The sequence below is a fragment of the Prunus dulcis genome, chromosome 5 (genome assembly GCF_902201215.1).
Source record: "Prunus dulcis chromosome 5, ALMONDv2, whole genome shotgun sequence".
Classification (NCBI taxonomy): domain Eukaryota; kingdom Viridiplantae; phylum Streptophyta; class Magnoliopsida; order Rosales; family Rosaceae; genus Prunus; species Prunus dulcis.
This window is the reverse complement of record NC_047654.1, coordinates 8896436-8920839: the sequence shown is the minus strand read 5'-3', so window position 1 is coordinate 8920839 and position 24404 is coordinate 8896436. Positions and strand designations below refer to the sequence as shown.

General features: G+C 38.6%; 6 protein-coding genes and 1 pseudogene across 6 annotated transcripts; all 7 read left to right on the top strand.

Annotated features, from left to right (window-relative positions):
* Positions 1-2431: 2431 nt before the first annotated feature.
* LOC117627640 (dehydration-responsive element-binding protein 1B-like) lies at positions 2432-3294 on the top strand. The gene has a single exon (XM_034359805.1). The coding sequence runs from the start codon at positions 2491-2493 to the stop codon at positions 3187-3189; it is 699 nt and encodes a 232-aa protein (XP_034215696.1). The 5' UTR covers positions 2432-2490; the 3' UTR covers positions 3190-3294.
* An 864-nt stretch (positions 3295-4158) lies between these two features.
* On the top strand, positions 4159-5120 carry LOC117627644 (dehydration-responsive element-binding protein 1F-like). Its single transcript, XM_034359813.1, has one exon. The coding sequence runs from the start codon at positions 4213-4215 to the stop codon at positions 4933-4935; it is 723 nt and encodes a 240-aa protein (XP_034215704.1). The 5' UTR covers positions 4159-4212; the 3' UTR covers positions 4936-5120.
* A 267-nt stretch (positions 5121-5387) lies between these two features.
* On the top strand, positions 5388-6678 carry LOC117628977 (annotated as a pseudogene).
* Positions 6679-7593: 915 nt separating this feature from the next.
* On the top strand, positions 7594-8549 carry LOC117627721 (dehydration-responsive element-binding protein 1E-like). Its single transcript, XM_034359928.1, has one exon. It carries the CDS (start codon positions 7639-7641, stop codon positions 8353-8355), a length of 717 nt encoding a protein of 238 aa, XP_034215819.1. The 5' UTR covers positions 7594-7638; the 3' UTR covers positions 8356-8549.
* Positions 8550-12047: 3498 nt separating this feature from the next.
* LOC117627456 (dehydration-responsive element-binding protein 1E-like) lies at positions 12048-13142 on the top strand. Its single transcript, XM_034359571.1, has one exon. It carries the CDS (start codon positions 12091-12093, stop codon positions 12781-12783), a length of 693 nt encoding a protein of 230 aa, XP_034215462.1. The 5' UTR covers positions 12048-12090; the 3' UTR covers positions 12784-13142.
* Positions 13143-14978: 1836 nt separating this feature from the next.
* Positions 14979-16016, top strand: LOC117627836 (dehydration-responsive element-binding protein 1A-like). Its single transcript, XM_034360094.1, has one exon. It carries the CDS (start codon positions 15024-15026, stop codon positions 15741-15743), a length of 720 nt encoding a protein of 239 aa, XP_034215985.1. The 5' UTR covers positions 14979-15023; the 3' UTR covers positions 15744-16016.
* Positions 16017-18679: 2663 nt separating this feature from the next.
* LOC117627926 lies at positions 18680-22323 on the top strand. The gene is made up of 3 exons (XM_034360244.1): positions 18680-19895; positions 21089-21212; positions 21445-22323. Exons 1-3 carry the CDS (start codon positions 19149-19151, stop codon positions 21990-21992), a joined length of 1419 nt encoding a protein of 472 aa, XP_034216135.1. The 5' UTR covers positions 18680-19148; the 3' UTR covers positions 21993-22323.
* Positions 22324-24404: the final 2081 nt, after the last annotated feature.

Genomic DNA, 24404 nt, shown 5'->3' with positions numbered 1-24404 from the left:
GACAACCAAAAGAAACGGGCTGATTGATATGCTATTAATAGGGAGTTTTAATTACAATTATGGCAGTTAATGAAATGCTTTGAATAAATTATGAATAAAATATGAAGTCTAATGGCAGCGATGTAAAAACATAGTAATACTATAACTTCTTATATCCTACTGGTCATTGAAGTTTGAAATTAGGTTTTACACATAGATTTATAGAATGATGGGTATATGTCTAGGAAATAGAAATTGTAGGGACCTATATTGAACAAGCCCTTCTTTTTTTCACGCTTTTGGCGTTTATGCTAAAATTTCTTTGATTCTGCTTGGTTATGAGTGGATGGATATCGTATGAGCTTGATGTTGCGGTGTAACCTCTCAATATAACCCTTTGTGACTATTGTATTTGTATTGATCCTTGTGGCTAACTGTCTTTACGGCTGAATTATGAATACAATCTTTTGACTTTGGCAAAAAAAATTGATAATTCAATTAAAGAACAACTTAAGTAAATGTTAGGAGATGAGTAGCTTTTAGTTTAGAAGTTCTTCTTTTTCAACGTTGAAAGAGATTTCAAGTTCAAATTCTCATCTTCATTCGTAAAATAGAAGAATGTTAGGGGAAAAAAAGCATTACAAGCTATTAGATTAAGAATCGTTCCCAAAGACAAAACGAAAAACATGTTGATCAATGATCAGGAAAAGAAGCGATACATGGTTTCTTGCCATAACATATTGTGTTTTAGGGGAACAAGCTTTCAATGTTTGTTGATTTTATTTTGTAAAAACTATCACATCAAAGTTGTTGTTGTTGTTTTGTTTTTTTTGTTTTTTGTTTTGTAAAAGCAATTGCATCATTATGTTCTTTTGATTTGTTGGTTAATTAACATAAACATTCTTCGTCTAAAGAGTGTATCTCTTGCCAATTTTATTTTAGCTCGAGTTTGAATTCTCCTTTCCATGTATATCACTGACGAAAGTAAATCGATAATTAAATGTTGTTAAGGCCCACTAAAATTGATTTAAAAGGCCCAAACTCTCTCCCTCCTCTCAACACAACGGATGAAGGGGAAGGTGGCATTATAGACTTCAGCCCAAAGCCCTAATATATCTGAAAATATCCACATTGTTCACGTGTCCCGTGGCCGAAGGGCTAGTTTAGCTGTCAACCGGTTTACCGACGTCACCATACAGCTATCCTCGTATTAGGCAAGGCGTGCTACTAGGATGACGTCATTCCGACTTTGAACTGGACCGGCCTAACTCCTCCGTGGTGAAGTTTTCTTTGGTTCAATAAGGTTTGTGGGACCCTACTGTCTCCCACTTGAAATGCACTTGCTCGCTGCTTCCTATTTCCCATTCCCATTAAAGATATTTGGGCTTTTTATAAACTTTTTACTCCACAAACAAATCTCTACATTCTTTTTTATGGAAATGTAAAAATTTATCTGAATATTTCCTCCGAGTTCTCAAATTTTCATCCAAATTTACGATATCGTATTAAGTAAGACTATTTTATTCATGCATATGAGGTCTCAAGTTCGACTCCTTCCTTCGTTATTATCGTTTATAGTTAAAAAATAATTATTATAATCCAAATTGTATTTACAAATTTTGACCTGCCCTCCTTACCATACATAAACTAACCCCAAAGAGTTTCCTTGCCATTTTCTATTTCATAGATATAATTATACAAATACTTGTGGGTTCCTCCAAGTCAGACAACAAAAGCCAAGAAGACAATAAATTTTTTGGGGAGATTCACTATTATACCCAATATAGGACCCCAAATTATAAAAATATCATATATGAAATGGATTTTAGAAACACACCAAAAGCTCATTTATAGGATAACAAAGAGGTTTTTTAACTTCTTGTAAATTACAAAACTGCCATCAATTTCTTAAAACAAGCCCAACACCAAAATCTCATAAAAATACCTAAAACACTCAATAGGGCATCAATGTAATTAATAATTAATATTAAATTTAATAAGACCAGCTGTCAATTTTTAAAAATTTTTTTAGTTTGTTTATAGAAATTTAATGATTCATAATTAATATTAGTGCTAAGAATGAATATATCACGAAATATCTCAAAAATTTATTACAGGATTTGAGTTGGGCGCCACATCACACACATTGCACACCGTGCATTAAAAAACGTGACAAATTTAGTAACCACAAAATTACACGTGCTAAATACCCACTTTACTTAGTTTACTAAGTCAAGCCAAAGTCAAATCAAATTAATCTATTTTCTCTAGAATCCTCCTTGTTATCCAGTGTGAACACGCCCACAGTAGGCCACTCATTTCCGTGGGGCATCTCGCCATCTTACCACACTCCGTGTTCGCGCGTTCACTTCGCATGAACATGGCCCAACCCAAAATTTATAAAAAGCCACCACCACACTCGAACTCTCTCCATTTTCAGCTCAGAAAAAAACCCAACCCTACTATACTAAAACACAAAGTCGCAAAGCTTTACACTAAGAGCTTGCAAAAATGAATTTGATCTACAGCCAGGTCTCTGATTTGGCTTCTCTGGAAAACCCGGATACGTCGTCGTTTTCCGACTCCAGGGTCACGGCCCGGCGAGCTTCTCTTTCAGTTGAGGAGGTTATACTGGCGTCCAGCTGCCCGAAAAGGCGGGCGGGGAGGAGGGTTTTCAAGGAGACCAGGCACCCGGTTTATAGGGGTGTGAGGAGGAGGAAAAACGACAAGTGGGTGTGTGAGCTGAGAGACCCCAACAAAAAGAAGGCCAGGATATGGCTCGGGACTTATCCGAAGGCTGAGATGGCCGCACGTGCCCATGATGTCGCTGCATTGGCGTTTAAGGGGAAGCTTGCCTGCCTCAACTTTGCTGACTCGTCTTGGCGGCTGCCCGTGCCGGCCTCCAGCGATGCCGCGGAGATTAGGAGGGTGGCCACCGAGGCGGCTGAAGCGTTTAGGCAGGCGGAGGATGGTGGTGTTGATGAGAAGGAGAGTAAGGCGGTGGTGAATGAGGAGAAGGGTTGTGTAGAAATGGAGGGAAGCAGCAACTTGTTTTATTTGGACGAGGAGGAAATATTTGAGATGCCAAGGTTGCTTGATGACATGGCTGAAGGGCTTATGCTTTGTCCACCTCAATGCTTAGATGGCTACATGGATTGGAATGACGTGGAAACTGATGATGATTTGAAACTGTGGAGTTTCTCTATTTGATCGACGTCCATAGAAATCCCTCAATTGAAAGTTGAGAACGATTGTAATTTTGTAGGCCCTACTTACTTTATTTTTTAAACAGAAATATATTTGTGTTCTAGACCCTATACTTACTTTTGCTGGGACTACCACTCTCTCACAGCTCCTTCTCTCTAGACCATCAACTTTTCAACTTTTTACTCTGTCTCTCTCCCCGCTTTGTCGATAAGATTTTTAGTTATGAGTAGGCACGGTGGGAACTCAGCTGAACTTCGGAGTGGGAGCCAATTACAGTAATAAAATATCACGTTTGAAAAGCACCACTTTTCTATTAAATGCAGAACAAAATAGTATTTTTAATTTATCATCTGAATATTTCTTTCACTCAAAAAAATTAAAATTAAAATTAAAAAACATTCTTCATATCCTCGTCATCGCTGGAGGGTGGGTATGATTTGAGCAGGGTGTGGGTTGTGAGAGCACCATCAGTTGTTGTGGGGGTGGATGTCGGGTGGAGGTTATTCATGACTTTGTTGAAATATTCATATGGCAAAAATAAAAAAATAAAAAAATTATTTTACTCCTATATTTAACATAAAAAGTTAACAAAACGACAACATGATCATTTTTTCTATCGAAACAAAAATTAAAAGACCATAAAAACAATTTTAAAAATTAAATAACTAAAATACAAATCAGGTGAAAATCCAAGTAACATTCAACCTAAAAATCCCCACTTGCCTCCCACTTTACCTAGCTTAGCTTAGTTCAGCGTGTGTTTCCCGCCACGTGGCAGAGCCAAGTCTAATCTATTTTATTTTCCTCCATCTCTCCTCCAATCCCCCTTTGTCTGTTTTGTGGAGGGAACTTGCGGAGCCACATTCCGACCTGGCTCCTCACACTCCGTGTTCTCGTGTCCACACCTGGGCCCACATGCCACGCAATCCCTAATCTATAAAAGCCATTCTCCCTCACTTCCAATTTCAGCTCAAGAAACTCAAACAAGCTAAAACACCAAACCATTCATACATAAAGCTTACTCTAATGGACATGTTCTTCTCCCAACTTTCCGAATCGGTCGACCAGCCAGAGTCGAGTTCCTTGTCCGACGCCAGGGTCACCACTCTGGGGGCTTCTTGTTCCGACGGGGACGTCATATTGGCTTCGAGACGGCCAAAGAAGCGAGCCGGGAGGAGGATTTTCAAGGAGACGAGGCACCCTGTTTATAGGGGTGTGAGGAGGAGGAACAATGACAAGTGGGTGTGTGAAATGAGAGAGCCCAAGACGAAGAAGTCCAGGATATGGCTCGGGACTTATCCGACGGCGGAGATGGCTGCTCGTGCCCATGACGTGGCCGCATTGGCGTTTAGAGGGAAGCTTGCCTGCATCAATTTTGCTGACTCCGCGTGGAGGCTGCCCTTGCCGGCTTCCATGGATACCATGGATATTCGGAGAGCGGCCGCGGAGGCAGCTGAGGGGTTTAGGCCGGCGGAGTTTGGTGGAGTGTGCAACGGCAGCAGGGATGAGAAGGAGAGAATGGTGGTGCAGGTGGAAGAGAAGAACAAGAAGGGTAGTGTGAACTTGGAAAGAAGCAGAAGCTTTAGCTTGCCCTATTGGGATGAGGAGGAAGTGTTTGACATGCCCAGGTTGCTTCATGACATGGCTGAAGGGCTTCTTCTTTCTCCATCGCAATGCTTAGGTGGCTACATGAATTTGGATGACATGGGAACCGATGCTGATGTCAAATTGTGGAGTTTCTCCATTTAATAATCGACGTTTATTTTAGTGGATTATTAGAATTTATTTATTGTTTGATTCTTATGCATTTATTTATTTGTAACGAAAAAGATTAACGTCAGTCGTTCGTTGTGAGTAGACAGATTAGAAATATATTTTTGGATATTTGTGGTTGAGAGATAGATATTTTGGGTTGTATACAGTACAAAAAATTTCTTAAATTTGGATTTATTGGATGGAAAATACTTCTCTCCTTATCATGTATGCAGGAGGTCCAAAATTTCTTCAAATAACAGACATTTATGAAAATATAGGTTAAGTTTTGGCTATTTCTCATATGAAAAACTCAATTTATAACTCGTCACATTTAACCTATCTATTTTTTTAAGTTAAAATTTTTATACAGTTAACATTAAGTTTGTCTTTCTACAAAATGTTTTCATATCTAATTTTTTTAACTCGTTTTTTCATTTGAAATAAATATGGGAAGGCACTAAAAATTGTAATTTTACTCATCTTTTATTACTAATTCAAATTTGAACTTTGTATTGCGTTCTTAACCCACACTTAACATGAAAAAGACCGTCAAATAAACGATTGACATTTAAATGTAATTGATACGTACGTACAAGTCATTCACTACTAGAAAAGCTCGATATAAGTCACGCATATCCATGACCAATATTGTGGGATTCTAATTTACTGGGTTACTTTATTTACATTGCATGGTTTATTACCTCTTTCTCCCTTGTCGTCTCTCTCTCTCACACAACTTTGGCCACCACACACTGTGTCGGTCACCCGGCTCTCCCCATGAGATAAAATTTAGTACACTTTAGCTATTGTTGTATCTTTTTCAAAATTCAAAATAATTAACATAGGTATCGGAGGATCTTTAGCCAATATCCCTGAGTGTGGTCCGTTGACCTGAGTTTGTTTTACATGAACCAATGAAGAAAGAGAAGGACGTTCGATGGACGAAGAATCTACTTGCGAATATTCCCTGTGCGGAAAATTGCTCAAACATCCACCAACAAGAAACCCAGGATATGGCTCGGGACTTATCTGATGGCTGAGATGGCCGCTTGTGCCCATGACGTCGCTGCATTGGCGTTTAGAGGGAAGCTTGCCGGCCTCAACTTTGCTGACTCCGCTTGGCGGCTGCGTGCCGGCCTCCACTGAAGATGGGGAGCTTAGGAAGGCGGCTGAAGCGTTTAGGCAGGCGGAGGGTGGCGGAGTTTCCGGCGGTGTTGATAAGAAGGAGAGTAAGGCGGTGGTGCGTGAGGAGAAGGGTTATGCGAGAATGGAGGGGAACGGCAGCTTGTTTTATTTGGATGAGGAAGGAATTGTTTGACATGCGAAGGTTGCTTGATGACATGGCTGAAGGGCTTATGCTTTCTCCACCTCAATGCTTAGATGGCTACATGAATTGGGATGACGTGGAAACTGCTATTGATTTGAAACTGTCGACGTCTGTATATACATCCCTAAGCTATCTTTTTTTTTTTTTTGGGTCATTTCCCTAAGCTATCTTTACGATGTCATATTATTAGAAATCTTTCGTTTGTTTTATATGTAGTCGTTGAGTAAAATCAGAATGATTGTAGGCTTTTTTATTTTTTAAATGGAAATATTTTTGTGTGACTAACAACCACTCTCTCACCTTCTTTTCTCTCTCCTATAGCTTTCGGTCTGATCATCACTCTCTTACCTCCCCCCTTCTCTCACTCTCTATCATTTTTATCAGGAAATCTTTTTTTGTAATAGGAATAACATTGTTTTGATATTTTTAATAAATAATATAATATTATGTCGTGTGTAATTGCACTATTAATAGATCATAATAAAAAGTGTTATTTCATTCCATAAAAGTCTCTCCCCCTCTCTTTGGACCATCAACTTTTCAACTTTTACTCTTTCTATGCATTGTTACTTTTTTTTTCTTTTTTTCAAAAGTAGAAGTGATCCACTGTGTCAACAAAGTGATCCAACTATTCCGTTCCATGAAGGATCCGTTAAATAAACTTATATGAGAAATCAAGCACTAGGCTCTTGATGAGTTAATATGATGGTAGCAATTTATTTAAATCACTCCACTGTGTCAACTAAGTGATCCAAACTGTTTATTTATTTAACTCATTATTTCTGCAGAAGAAGGAAAAAAAAAAGAAGGGCCAAATTGGAAATCGTTTAACCTTTTACTTATTATTGAGAATATTTTCGTTGTTCATAGGAAATCATATGTTTGCCTTTTTCTTTTTTCTTTTTTGAAAGTTAAATGAGTAGTATGAGTAATGTTGTTGGCTAAAAAATCCGGTCTCTTGTAAGTCAGACAAAACAAGAAAAAATATTAAAAAAATGGGTCACGTACCGCACACGTGAATGACAAAACGAGCCAATAGCACCCACTTTACTTAGCTTAGTTAGTTTCGTAGCTCAGTGTGTGTTACCCGGCACGTGGCGGACCCAGGGCAAATCTATCTTACTTACCTCCATCCCCAATCCCCCTTCGTCTGTTCTCTGTTTTGTAGTGGGAGCTTGCCAAGCCACATTTCCACCTGGCCCCACCTGCCTCCTCACAGTCCGTGTCGTCGTGTCCACCCTTGGGCCCCATCTGCCACGCAATCCCCAATCTATAAAAGCCTCTCTCCCTCTTCCTCTCAGTCCCAATTTCAGCTTAAAAAACTCAAACAAGCTAAAACACCAAAGCATTCTTGCATATAGCTTACTCTAATGGACTTGTCTCAACTTTCCGACCCGGTCGACCAGCCCGAGTCTAGTTCTTTTTCCGACGCCAGCGTCACGACTCAGGGACCTTCTTGGTCCGACGGGGAAGTCATATTGGCTTCAAGCCGGCCGAAGAAGCGAGCCGGGAGGAGGGTTTTCAAGGAGACGAGGCACCCGGTTTATCGGGGTGTGAGGAGAAGGAACAATGACAAGTGGGTTTGTGAAATGAGAGAGCCCAACAAGAAGAAGTCCAGGATATGGCTCGGGACTTATCCGACGGCGGAGATGGCTGCTCGTGCCCATGACGTGGCCGCATTGGCGTTTAGAGGGAAGCTTGCCTGCCTCAACTTTGCTGACTCCGCGTTGAGGCTGCCAGTGCCGGCTTCCATGGATCCCATGGATATTAGAAGGGCGGCCGCGGAGGCAGCCGAGGGGTTTAGGCCGGCGGAGTTTGGTGGACTGTGCAACGGCAGCAGTGATGAGAAGGAGAGAATGGTGGTGCAGGTGGAAGAGGAGGACAAGAAGGGTAGTGTGAACTTGGAAAGAAGCAGAAGCTTGAGCTTGTCCTGGTGGGATGAGGAGGAAGCGTTTGACATGCCCAGGTTGCTTCATGACATGGCTGAAGGGCTTCTTCTTTCTCCACCGCAACCCTTAGGCAGCGACATGAATTTGGATGACATGGGTACCGATGCTGATATCAAATTGTGGAGTTTCTCCATTTAATCATCGACGTTTATTTTAGTCGATTATTAGAATTTCTTTGTGCGAGCGATTATTGTTTGATTCTTATGCATTTATCAATTTGTATCGAAAAAGATTAACGTCGGTCGTTCATTGTGAGTGGACAGATTGGAAATATATGTTTTAGATATTTGTGGTTGAGATAGATATGTAGGGTTGTGCGGGGAGGACCCAGGAATTTTTCGGTTGAAGTGCAATTTTAAAAGGCTAAAAACTTTTTTAAAAAATTGACAATTAAATATCCATATAATTTAAACGATATTAGTATCATTCATAATTCATAGAAACAAAATAACATTACAATTAACCTACAATTGTTGTCGTCAGTTGCTGAAGAAATATTAAAAAAATGCAACATGTTTCAATTTTTATTTTTTTATAAATTAACTATGAATTACATGAACTTACTTTAAAAACTTGATCATATACAAAAAAAATTTCCTTCACACAAGACTTGATTGATAAATGTTTGTATAAAACACTTGGAGTTCTATGAAAATAAAAAAAAACAAGGAAAAGCTACGATGAGGATGTAAAAAAAAAAAAGTTATGAATTTTCTGATCTTTTATTAGGAATTGGTGATGGGGACGTAAGGGATACTTTCTTTGAAAAATAAAACAAAACAAAACAAAGTCTCATTGTTTGACCAAAATATCCCTTGCTGTAGACGGTTAATTTTTTTGTTTTTCCTCGGTCCAAAACGATGTTGTTTTGGTCGAGGATTTAAAAAAATATATATAAGCGCCGTACACAGCGAACAAGGTCAATAACGATGTGACATATGTGTAGAAATTTTTCTTTTAACATTTTTTGTGAATTATTATTGCATATATGTCAAATTGTGATTCGTATAAAAAAAAATTGTGTTTCCTTACATCGAAGAAGGCAATCAATATCCTTATTGAATATAAAAGGTATCCAAATGTAAGTTATGATGGTCAAACTTTGGCCATTTCCTCCTACGTACGTGTCAATTCTGAAGTTCAGATATGTAATTAAATGGTGGGATTCTAACTGTGTTCGTTGGCCCCTGGCTGTTCACTTTGTTGGCTTCCTCTGTCCCTGTTGGTTCTGACCGTTGTGAACCTGTGAGTCTTCAATTTGTTTTTGGCGTTAATCAAACCTGTGGCTGCTGTTGGTTTTGAACTGTTACGAACAAAAGATTACTAGCCACAAGTTCTTGATGCTATTTCTGATTTATTTTTCTTTTTTTCTTCTTTAAATTGGTCGGAATCTTCAAATTAGTTGAGTAGGGTTCACATGTCAGTCTTGTTGCGTGGTTAGGGTTCACACCGATATTCTTTATTTTTTCTTTTGTTTTTTGAGTGGATTTGTTTCTATTCGGAACATTTTCGTTATCTTGTCAAATAAGGTTTCAAAATGAGATTTAATTTGTCCATTCAACGTTGTAACACTTGCATATATTGCACAAAGAGACTTGAATTAGACACAAAATCAAAAGGAGTCATTTTTCTATGCGTCTTTAGATAAGAAAAAGGTACAAAAAAATTCATAATGATGTTCGACGACGGAGTTCATTGCGTGTTTAACTGCCACCTGGCATTTTAAAATCTAGTGTCTATGTACTCATTAAAATCTAGCGTGAATAGTTTAGTAATGAAAATATCAAAAATATGTCTCTGGATATTTTCCGATCGAGATAGATATTTATAGAATTGTGTTGAAAAAGTTTACTACATTTGGAATTATTCGAATTATTGAGAAAGAAAATAGCTGTCAATTCTGAAAGTTAAAATTGCATGGTGGGATTCTAACTACGTCCGTGGATTGAAATATTCGCTGCTGATGGTGATTGGCTTGGGCCTCGCCTGAGTTCGGTCTGTCGGCTTCCTTGTTCCCGGTTGTTATGACCGTTGCGAGCCTTCAATTTGTTTTTGGCGTCAATCAATCTGTGGCTGCTTTTCAACTTGTTCGTGGTCCCTGGACTTTCCGCCTAATAAGAACAAAAAATTGCTAGCCACAAGTTTTTGTTGCTATTTCTGATTTCCTTTTTTCTTTAAATGATCACATATCCTATTGCTGTGTAGATGTGACTTAATTAGTTATAAGTTTATCTTTCGCATATTATGTATCATCTTCCCATGTTTTAATTTTTTAATTAATCATTAATTTTTTGTTTTTTCTAGATTCAAGGTTCCCTCCCCTATAATATTATCATCTATTTGGATAAATGAATTGAAAATTATAAAGAATTCTAAAACGACAGAATCTAGATTTCTATCATTTCAATTTTTGGCAATTAAAGATTTTAGTGTTAAGTTGCCAAATAAGGAAATTGTCAATTTATCCTCTTAAATTCTCAACTTTTAACTAAATTCTGAGATATTTTCCCTCGTCAAAAAAGAGAATTTGTGAATTTATTGCAATTTATATGGTTCTGAATGCTCGTGAACTGCTTTTAGATGTGAAGAAAATGTTGGGAATAACAAATAGGGTCCCTTTTTTCTGTTATTTTTATTTTTATAGAGGTCCTTTTGTTCATCTAGTAAACGAGGATATTTGTTATTGGTATCCGTGTTTATTTTCATCAATTTTTTTAATAAAAAAGTTCACATTTTTGCAGTCTAAATTGAAAACAACATTATTAGGGTGTTGTTATTTGAACCACATTTATTAGCCAAATTGTTGACTACCTCTTTAATACAGGTGGGTCGTACATACACTGATGGAAACCACTCTATTAGATAGGTGGTCAATAAATGTGGTACAAATAGCTTTAGAACTTGTCAAACGGGTGAGATGTAAGTAGTGGGACCCACTTGAAATTCGGCCAAAGATTGGCCTATGATGTGGAAAGATGTCATGGCAAGGTAACACCATGTAAGGGTAGTGGCGGAGCTAGAGTCTAAATATTCGGGGGGCCAATAGCTGAAAAAGATATGAAATTACATACCGATTTTCAAGTTTTATATAAAAACTTCAATGGAATTCGTGAGAATTGGAGGAGCCACAACCACCTCTAGCATATGTGTGGCTTCGCCCTTGGGTAAGGGACACCATGACATGATATGTGGTCTATCCGTATCAATACCCTTTGGTCATAAATTGTTTATGGCCGACACTAGTATTGGTCATGAATGTATTCATGACTTATATCGAGGTTTTCTAGTAGTGATTGACTTGTACGTATCAACAAATTAAGTAATCGGATCTTAGCAAATTAACTCAAATTTAATTCAAAGTTTTTATCGTGTAAATTTACCCTATAAATTTCGTGCGAATTTCAATTTGTTCCTTAATCATTTGACTTTTAAATGACACGACAAAACAAAGACCAACAAAAAACATACTGCAGAAGCTCAGTCTCTCAGTGAGCTGAGCTCGGAGTGGGAGCCACGTGGACGTACACAACCGAAACAAAATGTGCCAGTGCCAATTTCGGTCATAAGGATCACGTGTGGCAAGCACTAACTTTACTTAATAAGTTCACTACGTGTTTACTTGCCACCTGGCATTTTGAAGTCAAACTTTATCAAGCTCCATTCCCATTTGTCTGTGTTGTGTGGGAACTTGCCACTCCAGTAGCCCACGCTTCCACCTGGCGCCTCCATACAGTCCGTGTCGTCGTGTCCAGTGTTGGGCCCCACCTGCCACGCCATCCCCAATCTATAAAAGCCCCCCCTCCCTCACTCTCAATTTTAGCTCTACACACACTTGTCAGAAACACCGCTCAAAATATACAGATCACTCTATTAATGGCCATGTTCTCCGCTCAGCTTTCTGACTCCCCCGACCAGCCCGAGTCGAGTTCTTTCTCCGACGCCAGCGTCACCACCCTGCCGGCTTCTTCCTCCGACGAAAACGTCATATTGGCGTCGAGCCGGCCGAAGAAGCGCGCTGGGAGGAGGGTTTTCAAGGAGACGAGGCACCCGGTTTACAGGGGCGTGAGGAGAAGGAACAACAACAAGTGGGTATGTGAGTTGAGAGAACCCAACAAGAAGAAGTCAAGGATTTGGCTTGGAACGTATCCGACGGCTGAGATGGCTGCTCGTGCCCATGACGTGGCGGCATTGGCGTTCAGAGGGAAGCTTGCCTGCATAAACTTTGCTGACTCCGCATGGCGCCTGCCCTTGCCGGCTTCCATGGACACCATGGATATCCGAAGGGCAGCCGCTGAGGCCGCCGAAGGGTTCAGGCCAGCGGAGTTCGGTGGATTATCCAGCTGCAGCAGTGATGAGAAGGAGAAGAATTTTAGCGTGGATATGGAAAAAAGCAGCAGCTTGTGCTTGTTTTATTTTGATGAGGAGGAAATGTTTGATATGCCAAGGTTGATTGACAACATGGCTCAAGGGCTTCTTCTTTCTCCACCTCAATGCTCAGCTGGCTACTTGAATTGGGATGACATGGAAACTGAAGCTGATGCCAAATTATGGAGTTTCTCTATCTGATTGATGTTTTTTTAGTCAATCTGTATTCATTTGTGTGTTTTTCATTGGATTTATTTGTTCATGTGTGAGTTGCTGATAAAGATTGTAGGTGTTTTTTTTTCCTTGTTACAATCTTTAGAGTTTTGGTGTGTATTTTGTTCGATTCATATGTATTTATTTGTTCATGCGTGACTCGAAGATAAAGATTTTTATTAAGTGGATAATATTTGTAAATTAAAGCATGTTACTGTTGCTCTAATAGATATTTAGTTGTGTTATAGATATTTAGTTTTTTTTTTTTGGTTCGAAAGATATTTAGGATGTACAAAGTCTCCTCAGAGCCAAGAAATAAAAAAAAGAGATGTACAAAAGTTTTCTTATTTTGGAATTATTGAATATAAAAAGCATCTAATGTTTGATAGAGAAAGTTTTGACTCTCTCCATTCAGTTATGTGTGTTTGTGAGCTGCCTACCAATCGATACGTGTCACTTGCTCAGTCCTTGTATTCTAACTTACGTGGACGGCGGTCCTCCTCTCAGTTGAGTTGCTTTCTCTTTGCCTCTCTCTTCCCTTTGTTCCCTTGCCCCTTGGCTATTCACCTTTTTTGTTATTTCTTTTTTGGGGCTAATTGACCCTGTGGTTGGTTTTTTATTTATTTATAAAAATGGTTGTGGGGTTCTTCTTTGGTTAATTCATTCCTTATTTTAAAATTAGGCTAATTTATTGTAGCACATTCGAAACTATGGTTAAATTTTATATTGCCCTTCGAAAGTCAAAGTGATTAACTTCTTCTTTTGATTAAAATTTGGTGTTTTGCTTAATCCATACTGCCTTCTCTATTGTTGATTTTGTCCATCATACTGACGTGACAAAGCTATTTTAGTCTTTTAAACACGTGATTGAAAAGCCATAACATCAGGACCGCTGCTGGAGAAGGATGACAAATCTTGTTGACAATTATGTAGACCACAACGCTCCTAATGTTGACCCAAATGCTCCTATCGCTTGGTTCTCTTGGCATTGTCATTGAGGTAGAATATTTGCACTCGTTCTAAGATTTTGAATCCGATGTTTCAGCTTCCTTGTTCAAACTCGAATCTAACGCCCGAACCTCATTGTTTGTTTGCCTCCCCCAATCGATTTGAAGATGAAAACCCTAAATCTTAAAATGTTAACTTTAAGCATTTTCCTATATTTTAACTTTATTTTCCACAATTTGGGTTAGGGTTGTGAACTCGTGCCAAACTCAATAATTTTCATAAATAAACGAACTGAATCCGACTTGTTTATTAAATAGGCCGACCGTCCTGCCTGTTTGACACCTCCACTTGGATGTTCACTTTGTTGGCTTCCTTGCTACTGTTGGTTATGACCGTTGCGAGTCTTCAATTTGTTTTTGGTGGTTGTTATTTTTGGGGTTAATGATGCCTGTGGTTGGTTTTGAACTTGCCATCCACAACTTCCTGTTGCTTTTTCTGATTTCTTTTTCTTTTATTTGGTTTGGGTAACTTCTTTAAAATCCACATCTCTTGTTGTCTTATCCACTTGTAGATTCCTATCATATGGGTGGTCCATCTTTGTCATGTGCAAAGTTTAGATTAAAAAAATAATAATTTTGGAATATGATCATGGGATTGTGGAATATATCTCATTCATGTAGGAGGCTTGTTTTTAAGGATTTTTACAAAGAAACTCATTCTAACATGAAATAATATGCAAAAGTCCTTATAAAGTCTATTTGGAGATTTTTAAAAATCCAAAAATTAGTCACTTGTTATTTATTTGTTTCTCTTTTGAAATTGAAATAGTAAATTTATTATTTTGGTTTATGATCTTGTCAAATAAGGTTTCGAAATGGTATATTGTTTAATTTTTGTCCGTTTTCTATTTGGAAAATATCCTATGATGGTCGCCTGTAATATATTCACAAAAAAAAAGAAAAAAAAAAAAAAGAGTTGAATTAGACATAACCCCAAAAGCAGTTGCCTCAATTTTAGTAACAAAGATCACGTGTACCAAGCACCAGCTTTATATAGTATGTTCAGTTCATGTTTATCTGCCACCTGGCATTTTAATTGTCAAACTTTCTCTCGCTCCAGTCGCCTTTGTCTGTTTTTTGTGGGAACTTGCCACTCCTCCGAACACTCGTGTTCACGTGTCCACTCCGGGGCCCAACCTGCCCCCCAATCCCTAATTTATAAAATCCCCCTCTCCCTCATTCTCAGAAACACCACCCAAATATACAGCTCGGCTCACTCTCATGGTCATGGACATGATCTTCGCTCAGGTTTCTGACTCGGCCCAGCAGCCCAGGTCGAGTTCGTCATCCGACGCAAGCGTGACCACCCAACGCACTTCGGACGTCATACTGGCGTCGAGCAGTCCGAAGAAGCGCGCGGGAAGGAGGGTTTTCAAAGAGACGAGGCACCCGGTTTATAGGGGTGTGAGGAGGAGAGACAACAACAAGTGGGTGTGTGAGTTGAGACAGCCCAACAAGAAGAAGTCCGGGATTTGGCTCGGGACCTATCCTACGGCTGAGATGGCTGCTCGTGCCCATGACGTGGCGGCATTGGCTTTTAAAGGGAAGCTTGCCTGCCTCAACTTTGCTGACTCGGGTTGGCGGCTGCCGGTGGCGGCATCCATGGATTCCATGGACATCCAGAGGGCAGCTGCGGAGGCCGCCGAAGGGTTCAGGCCAGTGGAGTTTGGTGGAGTTTCCAGCGGCAGCAGTGATGAGAAGGAGAGACTGGTTGTGGTGGAAGAGAAGAAGAAGAAGCAGGCTATTGTGGATATGGGAAAAAGCTGCAGCAGATTAAACTTGTTTAATTTGGATGAGGAGGAAATGTTTGATATGCCAAGGTTGATTGACAACATGGCTGAAGGGCTTCTTCTTTCTCCACCCCAATGCTTAGCTGGCTATTTGAATTGGGATGACATGGAAACCGAAGCTGATCCCAAGTTGTGGAGTTTCTCTATCTGATTGATGTTTTTGTTTTAGTCAATCTGTCTCTGGGGTTTAGTGTGTCTTTTGTTGGATTCATATGTATTTATTTGTTCATGAGTGAGTCGAACATAAAGATTTTTACTTTCGGAAATATTTGTGTGTTTGGACTGGTACTGTGCTCTGTCTAGTCTCTAGATATAGATATTTTAGGTGTGTTATAGATATTTTTGGTATTAAAGATATTTAGGTGTACAAAAGTTTACCTAATTTGGAATTATTGAATATAAATAGAAAGCATCTAATGTTTGATGATAGAGAAAGTTTTGGCCCTTTCCTGGTATGTGTGCTACTTTTGTGAGCTGCCTTCCATTGTACCAACTAATACGTGTCACTTGCTCAGTCCATGTATACCAGTTGAGTTGCTTTGTCTTTTTCCTTTGTTCCCTTGGCTCTTGGCTATTCCTTTGTTCCCTTGCTCAGTCCATATTTTGACCTAACATATATCATACTCAATTTCATAAAATTTATTGTCACGCGTTTGGACCGTTGGGTTATTAAAAAGGGAGATTCACTATTATACCCAATATGGAGGCCCAAATTATAAAAATACCCTATATAAAATGGACTTTAGAAACACACCCAAAGTCAATTTATAACATAACAAAAAAGCTTTTAACTTCTTATAAATTACAAAACTGCCATCAATTTCTTAAAACAAGCCCAACCCCAAAATCTAATAAAAATACCCAAAGCACTCAATAGGGCATCAAAGTAATTTAATAATCAATATTAAATTCAATAAGGCTAGCTATCATTTTTTGGGTTTTTTTGGGTTTGTTTATAGGAATTCAATTGTGTAGGGTTTATTTATAATATTAGTGCTAGAAATGGGTATATCACTAAATATCTCTATTAAAAACGATATCTTTAAAATTGTAGGGAAGAGGCAAAAGAGAGTTGCAAAGAGCTGCAGCTGGCGTGCACAATAAATATCTCCCATTACTCTACTGGATAAAATGGCCTTTCTTTTGGACTAGGTGGTCACTCCACAACTCACACAACACAACACAGCTAAGCTAACTGACCTTTCGGAGGTGCCTTCAAATTCCTATCAACTCCGACGTAATAATCCTCACCAAACCAAGCACGCGTGCGTCGACCAATTAAATCAAACCACCCCCCAACACACACACATGTACACCTCGTTCTCCAGATTATTTACCCAGTCATTGCTTATGTTGTGTCGATTTTCAGTTAGTTAGCCCATCAGTTTTTCAGTACAAGAAAAGCCATATTTCCCAAATTGACACTTGAGAAGGTCAAAGTCTTTGCATTCTAATTCTCTCTTTGCCCCATTGTCGCAGCCAGAAGCCACATATGATTTGTATTATGTCATTATTTTTCATGGGTTAGGATTATGATCATTGTCTTCTAATTTTGTTATAAAAACGGAGTAAAAGATCATCATCCAAACAATTGTAACTAAAGGTCAACTTATGACTGATTAACATAAATACATTATAGGAAAGCTTAACTAATACTCAACGGATTTACCATTAGGTTGAGTATGCATAAAAGACTTTGACTTAGTACCATCCAAGGTCTTAAATATTGAGGGTTTCGGAAATATTAGTGGTTCAAAAATACGGAAGTATCGAATAAATATCGATATCGATAAAAATTGAATAAAAATCATGAATTTTTTTAATGAAACTTTGTAAAAAGTTTATTTAGTCAATCATCTATTATTTCAACACAAAAGATTGGAAGGAAATGCATTGCATGGTAGGTTTGAGTGATTTATAAGTTGATTATATTGTGAGCTGACAAACTCTGTGACTTACAAAATCTAGAGTAATTAATGAAAGAAAATTAAACACCCTCTAGTAATTTATTTATCATTTTTACTACAATAGTTTACACTTTATAAATTGCATGGTAAGATACATGAGTAACTTTATTTCACGTTATTCACTGGACATCATGACATGGTACACGTTCTTATATTTATTATTTATCAAAAATTAAAAAATAATTAAAGATGTAAACCAACTTGATTTGTCATGAAAATTAAGCACTTTACCATGCTTAAAAAATAATAGTGAAGATTGAAAATTAACTAAGAACATAAATAAAGTTATCCAAAGAAGAATTAAATAGGAAATAAAGAAAATGATTATAGAGATTTAAGTAATTAAGCAACAATTTGAAGGGGAATTTAGTAATGTAAGTACTTGTAATGAATAATAAAATAAGCAACAACATTAAATGGATTAAATAGGAAAGAAATAAATTATACTAAGTAATTAAATATTTGATCAACAATATAGAACAATAAGTAATTATTTTCTATTTTGAGAAACAGCTTGGAAGAGTTATAAATACAAGATTCCATAGGTACTAATTGCGAAATGATGACTAGTGTGGTAGTTAAGTGGCTCCGAACTTGGAAGAGGGGAGGGGTTCGAACCCCTGTGAAGTTAGTCAAGTGAATTATTTCATTTTGGAAAGTCCATATCACGATAATATCGCAATATGTTGACCATTTGTAGCTGCCATCTGAACAAAAATATTGCTATCAAAATTATCGATAAATTGAAGATAAATGAATAAAAACATGCCAAAAAATCACTGCCCCAAAAAAATGATAATTTCGCCGATATATATGCATTCAAGGTATTTTTATGTTGGAAAGTATATATGCAAAATTCACACAATGAGATTTAAGTTTGTGTGGTTTCTAATAACTTTCGATTGCTGGCTAGGCGTTTTCTGATTTTTGTAAGCTATATGTGCACTGATTACCGTAATAAGAAAGACAAAAACAAATTAGAGAGGGTGAACGTGGATGGACAAGTGGCAAAGCTTGTGAAGAGGTAGACAAATTCTGCTATGGAAGATCAAGACAGAATAGAATATCAAAATCGTTACATGGTCAACTTCTGGTCTCATACCAGTCCAAACCCCAAAAACCAGAAGCAGCAGGCATTTAATTTTCCACATCTAAAAATACTCATAAACTATTCACTGCCCAGTGAAGTTCAAAACTCCATAGCAATATATTACCCCAAACTTAGATTCAAATTCACCCCAAGAACCATCCAAGCTCCTTCTCAATTTGTTCTTCCTCTTCCTCTTCATCTGCTGCAAAACTCTCTCTCTCTCTCTCTCTCTCTCTCTCTCTCTCTCTTCTGGATCCTTTGTCTCCCCCACCTTCACCTTGAGATCTTCACCTCACAAATCAGAACCTACCTCTCTCTTTCTTCACCCACTATATAACCCACTTCTTAACCCCATAGCTTTTAGCTTCTCTGATACTCATCTCTCTCTGTTTTCCTCTGTTTCTTCTGTTCAGAAGCTCCATTTCAAGCTTCACTGACTCTTTTTCTCGAATTTCCAAGCTACCCATTTTCTCTTTTTCGTAAAGTCATATTATTAACAATGGGTTCCATAAAATCCATTATGACCCAGCAAAAGCCGGTGCTTCTGAAAGACTATCTAATGGACGATCTCAGCTCCTGCTCATCCAACGGATTCAAATCCTTCCCCCGCCGCCACTGCTGCACAACCAACGTCCGGTTCCTCCTCGACATGGACCTCAAATCCTCATGTCAGCCGTCCATTCGCAAGATTAATCAGCAAACTCCTAAACTCAACAGAAGCCGTTCCAGAGCCTCCGCCGCTTGCGACGCCGTCATTAACGCCGTTAAAAGCCTGCCGTTTCACTCCGTCAAGCACCCTTCCCCGTCCTTGAGAAAAGGAGTGCTGCTTCTCCCGCGAAGCCTCTCGCGGCGGCTGCGGAGAAAGAGCTTCTGGAGAAAACAGAGCAAGGAAGAAAAACAAGCGGAGAAGAAGGACAACGGACGGTTGAGATTGTTCCGTGAATTTCTCCAGGAAAAATCTGCACCTTCCGATCAAACCACAGCAATAACCGCGATCACAGGCTCTAGACTCTCTACCAGTACCAGAAGCAGTGAGAGTAAAACCGACAGCCGCAGTAACAGTAACTGTAACAGTTGGGGCGGGAGTGAATTTACCTTAGGCTCCGAGAGTTCGAGTGGAAACGACGTCGTGCTGGGTGAAAGGACGAGTTCAGTTAAAAACAAAGTCAGTGAGAGAGTTGGCGAGGATTCTGTTTCCGTCGAAAGACCAACAACCACCACCACCTGCTCACCTCAAAACGCAAAGGTACGTTCACCAAACGGGTTTTTATTTAATGCTTCGCGTGTATAAAATACTCCATGGATTGTCTCCCTCTGCCGGCTGGTGGTTGATGTGGCCGAATCTTTGAGAACCACGTGGTTCCATAGATGTTTGCCACGTTATAATTTTAACTAAATTTCATTTTCACAGTGGATGTGAGGGTCTTCATTGCAAACATTTGCTAACTTTATGAATTAATTTATCATTTGATACAAACTTATCTAAATTACTATAAATTAATTTAATTTACAAAAATAAATATATAATTTCGGTTTGAAGGAACGAACTCATTGACGTGACTAAATAATAATAATAATAATATGTTGGGTGGGATTAGTGAAGGACGGAGTGGGAAATTTGAAATTGTTGGTAAAGCGGGAAAACACTGAGCTGGCTCAGTTGGGAGGGCCTAGGGATTGCGTTTTGTGTGAATTTCACGTGTGGGGTATATCTGGGGAATTGAATCAGGTGCTTCTCACAGCTATGGGATTAAATTACTTCGAGCATTTTGGACGCCTACGATCCCGCTACTTCTTGTCGACTAGCGGGATATACGGCGTCGTTAAGCGCAAGACTACCTAGTATCATGGTACACGGGATACTAGATCACACCTCTTCAATTTAAAACGGAGTTTATGTAATTTACTATAAAGCCCCTATACTAGAAGCGGAGGCGTTTAATGGGAAGTCGTACTAATTGGTGGGCGGAGTAATTGTAACTCGCATGGGTAGTTTGGGAATTTTAAGGTCCTCCCGTCGGTGGGGTTTGGTCATTTTTGGTTGGGTTGGCGGAATATTGGGCATATCTAACTGCCACTATTATTTTATGTCCTGATCTGCTGGGTAGGTTAGGCACTGTATATATTCATTAATTTTATTTGGTGAGAATTTATTATCGTTTGCTTTTTAGGTCAAAAAGAATTAGAATAATGGTTGGCACTTTGACAGTGTGTACGAGAAATTCTCCGTAATTTACATTATATATATAATAATAATAATAAATTTTTTTTCTCCAAAATTTTCATTTTTCTAATTAGAAATAAAGTTTTGGGTCACCATAAAAGGGCTAGACCTGTATTGGAGCTAAAGTGAAGCCACTAACATGACAGATCACAAATATTCTATTTAATTCTAATTAATTATAGTTCTAATACATTGTTTTTGTAACAAAATTGCAGGAGTGGCTAAATATTAAAGAGGAGAAGGAACAGTTTAGTCCAGTGTCCGTACTGGATTGTCCATTTGAAGACGAAGATGATCAGACTAGCTCACCATTCAGTTGTAGCCTTGCCAGCATGCAAGGTATGTCTTTTCCTCTCTCCTTTTCCGAAAAAGAAAAGTCCATTGACGGTTCTAGAGCATTTATGTTCTATTTTTCGCATAACGTCACATATTCATGTGATAACAAAGATAGATATACATTAGACTGACGGTGCAAGGAAAGTCTTATGGCTAGAAATGCACAAAAACTTATGTTAGAAAGTGTAGAAGTGCTTAGTTTTACTAGTTATGATATTAAATGATGAATGTGCAGGTACCCAACAAAAACTTATGCAAAAGATCAGACGGTTTGAAGGCTTAGCTCAATTGGAACCAGTGGACTTAGAGAAGCGAATGGATGAAATAATGTCAGACTCAGAGGTAGAAGACGAAGCACCCACGTCACCCTCGGTGGGTGCAAACCATAACCATGGAGCCCAAATTGTTAACAGCACCCAAGAAAAAGCAGGAGAGCTGGTGCAGCTGATCAAAACAAGTAGTGCCCCATCAAACAAATTGGTAACTTTGAAGGTAGAGAAGTTGGTGCTGGATTTGTGCACGGATCGAATGGTCGAAAACAGCGACGAAAATGTGGTGATGAAAGAGGTGATGAAGGTGGCAGAGGATTGGATCAATGGGCAGTCACAGGAGTTGTTGGGATGGGAGGTGGAAAATTGTAGGAAAGTTTACGTGAATGATATGGACAAGTACTGTGGGAATTGGAGGGAGTTGGAGGAAGAGAAACAAGAGGTGGGTTTGGAGTTGGAAGTTGAGGTTTGGAATTCTTTGATGAAAGAGTTGTTACTTGATATCTTAATCTAGATTATTACGAGTAGCAATTTTCACACTTCCATTTTAATTTTTAATGCTCCTCTACTTGTTTCATGCTTTGATCGTTAATGAGACTTGGGAATGCGTACGGATAAAATGGGAGTGTGAAAATCGCCACTCAGTTAGAAGAATGGGAGGTTGTTTGGTCAATTGGAAGCATACAGGTCATTGGCTAGAATGGCTAAAACCAGCTCGAGAGGAAGGAAACTATATAGATTGAGGACTAGAAGGAACTACATATATCATTTGGTTCGTCCAAACTTAACCACATTCATGGAACAAAAGAAGAGTGAAATTTTGAAATTGTTGGCAACTGTTTGGATTGTGGCTGTCTCTTTATCATGATCAATATCATTTTTTTAAAATTATTTTAAATTCGAATTTTAATCCTTTTTTTTTGTTTGTGTGTGTGTGTCTCAAACATGCATGACAGACCAAAAAAACACAAAAAGATGGATAAGGTTAAGGGTGTTTTAGATATATATATTAAGAAAAGACCCAAATAAATTCCTGGCCCAACGCAATGCCTTATTAAGAAAAAATCTGATTTGGAGTAAGCAAAAGTTCGTCATTCACACTTGCATAAGTCATGATCCACATGCCATGCCAAATAAATATACAATCTGTCATGCTAAGAGTTGAGATAAGCACTGGCTTTACGAGCCTAAGCTAATTATCCCGTCAAGCGTCATATCCCTCTTCAAAGCGACACAATTCAAATCATTATTATTACACCTAGCCCTGCTACAAGCTTAAGTGGGCCCAAGCCACTCAAAATGCCCGGGGCTTGCTTGAGTGGGTTGTGGTATGGATGATAATGAACTTTCATGAGGCCCATTGATGAGCTGAGAAATAAAAGTTTTGGGCTGCTTAGGAGCCCCAAAACCCAAGCCCATTTCTTGAGCCCAAATATGTGGGTAAGCATAAAAGAGAGGAAAAAGCCCAAATACCCTAGAAAATTGGCCCAAATACAGTAGAAAATTAGCCCATCACTTATGGTGCTTTTGGATGAGGGAAATAAACTTGGGATTTTGACAAAACTCAGAATTTCTAAATTGACATGAACCAATTCCCGTGTTTGGATAAAAAAAACATAGAAATTTAGAAATTCTGCATGGGAAAAAACATGGAATTTGGTGGTCATAAATCCCAACTTTAAATTCTATCTAAAAGTTGTCATTTCTAAAATCCCAAGAGAGATTGAGTTTTAAAAAAAGATAACTTTACAAATAAAAGTTAAATTTCGTTTTGTAAATTTGTCACCCAAACAAGAAACTTTACAAATTCTAGAACATTAATTCCCGTAATTTTAAATTCTGTCATTTATGAAATCCTTTGTATTTTTAAATTTCATCATCCAAACGCATTCTTAAGGAAATTAGCCTATGTCCTTAATGCTAACTCATCACTTTAGCAAGGCCCAAGCAAGCTAAGAAAAATATCTATAATCTTCATCGCTTAGCTGGAAACATGAACCACGATGAAAAGCCAAAATGTCTAACTCTGTAAGCTGCTGGGAGGCTCCAGCACATGGGCAAAAACAAACCTCAAGGCAGATCCTCCAAAAAACTAGAGGATATTGACGCGCGCAGGAGAAAAGGCAGCCTTCAGACAAGCCAAAGTTATCTATCTCCTTCATTTACCAGACCTTGCCATGAAATAGGGGAGGAAAGGAGGAGAGATGATAGCCAAAAAAGAAAAAGAAATCACCACTGAAACTGACAGGACCCGATCCTAATTCCACTTTGGAATTCGGGCCGGACCCTGTGCGTGTCCGACACTTGGCGAATGTCGGAAATAAAAGACCCTTTTACCCTTCCAGTTACAAACTACGATTTAAAACTTCCTTGGACTACTACCGAAAATTCGGCAGAGCCTCCCCTGTAATTTGTCCAAACCCAAAAATTTTCACCTGTCAAACAAGCAAATATTTACACCCAACTGCCAGAATAAGTAAACAAAACATCCAATAGTTCTGGTTCTCAACTCTAACCAGATATCAGAGTAGTTACTAAAATTTACAAGAACTTAAGTGTTTTACAACAAATCCTACATCTCGTAGGTGGCGCGGGAGCTAGGAGAAGGCCCGGTGGTGGATTCCTGTGCACGTCTACTGCCTGGGGGCGCAAAACATTTGAAAGTGTGAATGGACAAAAATAAGGTTACAGAAAACAATTTGTGAACATAATAACCCCCACTGTAAAAATAATAGTCATGTAAAGCTGAATATGTAAGTTGCACTTGAATTATGCTACATTCAAAGCATTTACATAAATATATATATATATATATATATGCAGATATAAAACATGTTCAATCTCGTGAAGACTCGCATAAAATCATTATAATCAATATCTGCATAAAAGCACTGAAATCTCTTTAAAACTATCACCTAGGTGTACC

Excerpts from the sequence above, each read along its gene's own strand:
- LOC117627640 (XM_034359805.1), top strand. The coding sequence starts at position 2,491 with ATGAATTTGATCTACAGCCAGGTCTCTGATTTGGCTTCTCTGGAAAAC.
- LOC117627644 (XM_034359813.1), top strand. The coding sequence starts at position 4,213 with ATGGACATGTTCTTCTCCCAACTTTCCGAATCGGTCGACCAGCCAGAG.
- LOC117627721 (XM_034359928.1), top strand. The coding sequence starts at position 7,639 with ATGGACTTGTCTCAACTTTCCGACCCGGTCGACCAGCCCGAGTCTAGT.
- LOC117627456 (XM_034359571.1), top strand. The coding sequence starts at position 12,091 with ATGGCCATGTTCTCCGCTCAGCTTTCTGACTCCCCCGACCAGCCCGAG.
- LOC117627836 (XM_034360094.1), top strand. The coding sequence starts at position 15,024 with ATGGTCATGGACATGATCTTCGCTCAGGTTTCTGACTCGGCCCAGCAG.
- LOC117627926 (XM_034360244.1), top strand. The coding sequence starts at position 19,149 with ATGGGTTCCATAAAATCCATTATGACCCAGCAAAAGCCGGTGCTTCTG. Across the intron at positions 19,896-21,088 it reads GCTCACCTCAAAACGCAAAG|GAGTGGCTAAATATTAAAGA; the intron begins GTACGTTCACCA and ends ACAAAATTGCAG. Across the intron at positions 21,213-21,444 it reads TAGCCTTGCCAGCATGCAAG|GTACCCAACAAAAACTTATG; the intron begins GTATGTCTTTTC and ends ATGAATGTGCAG.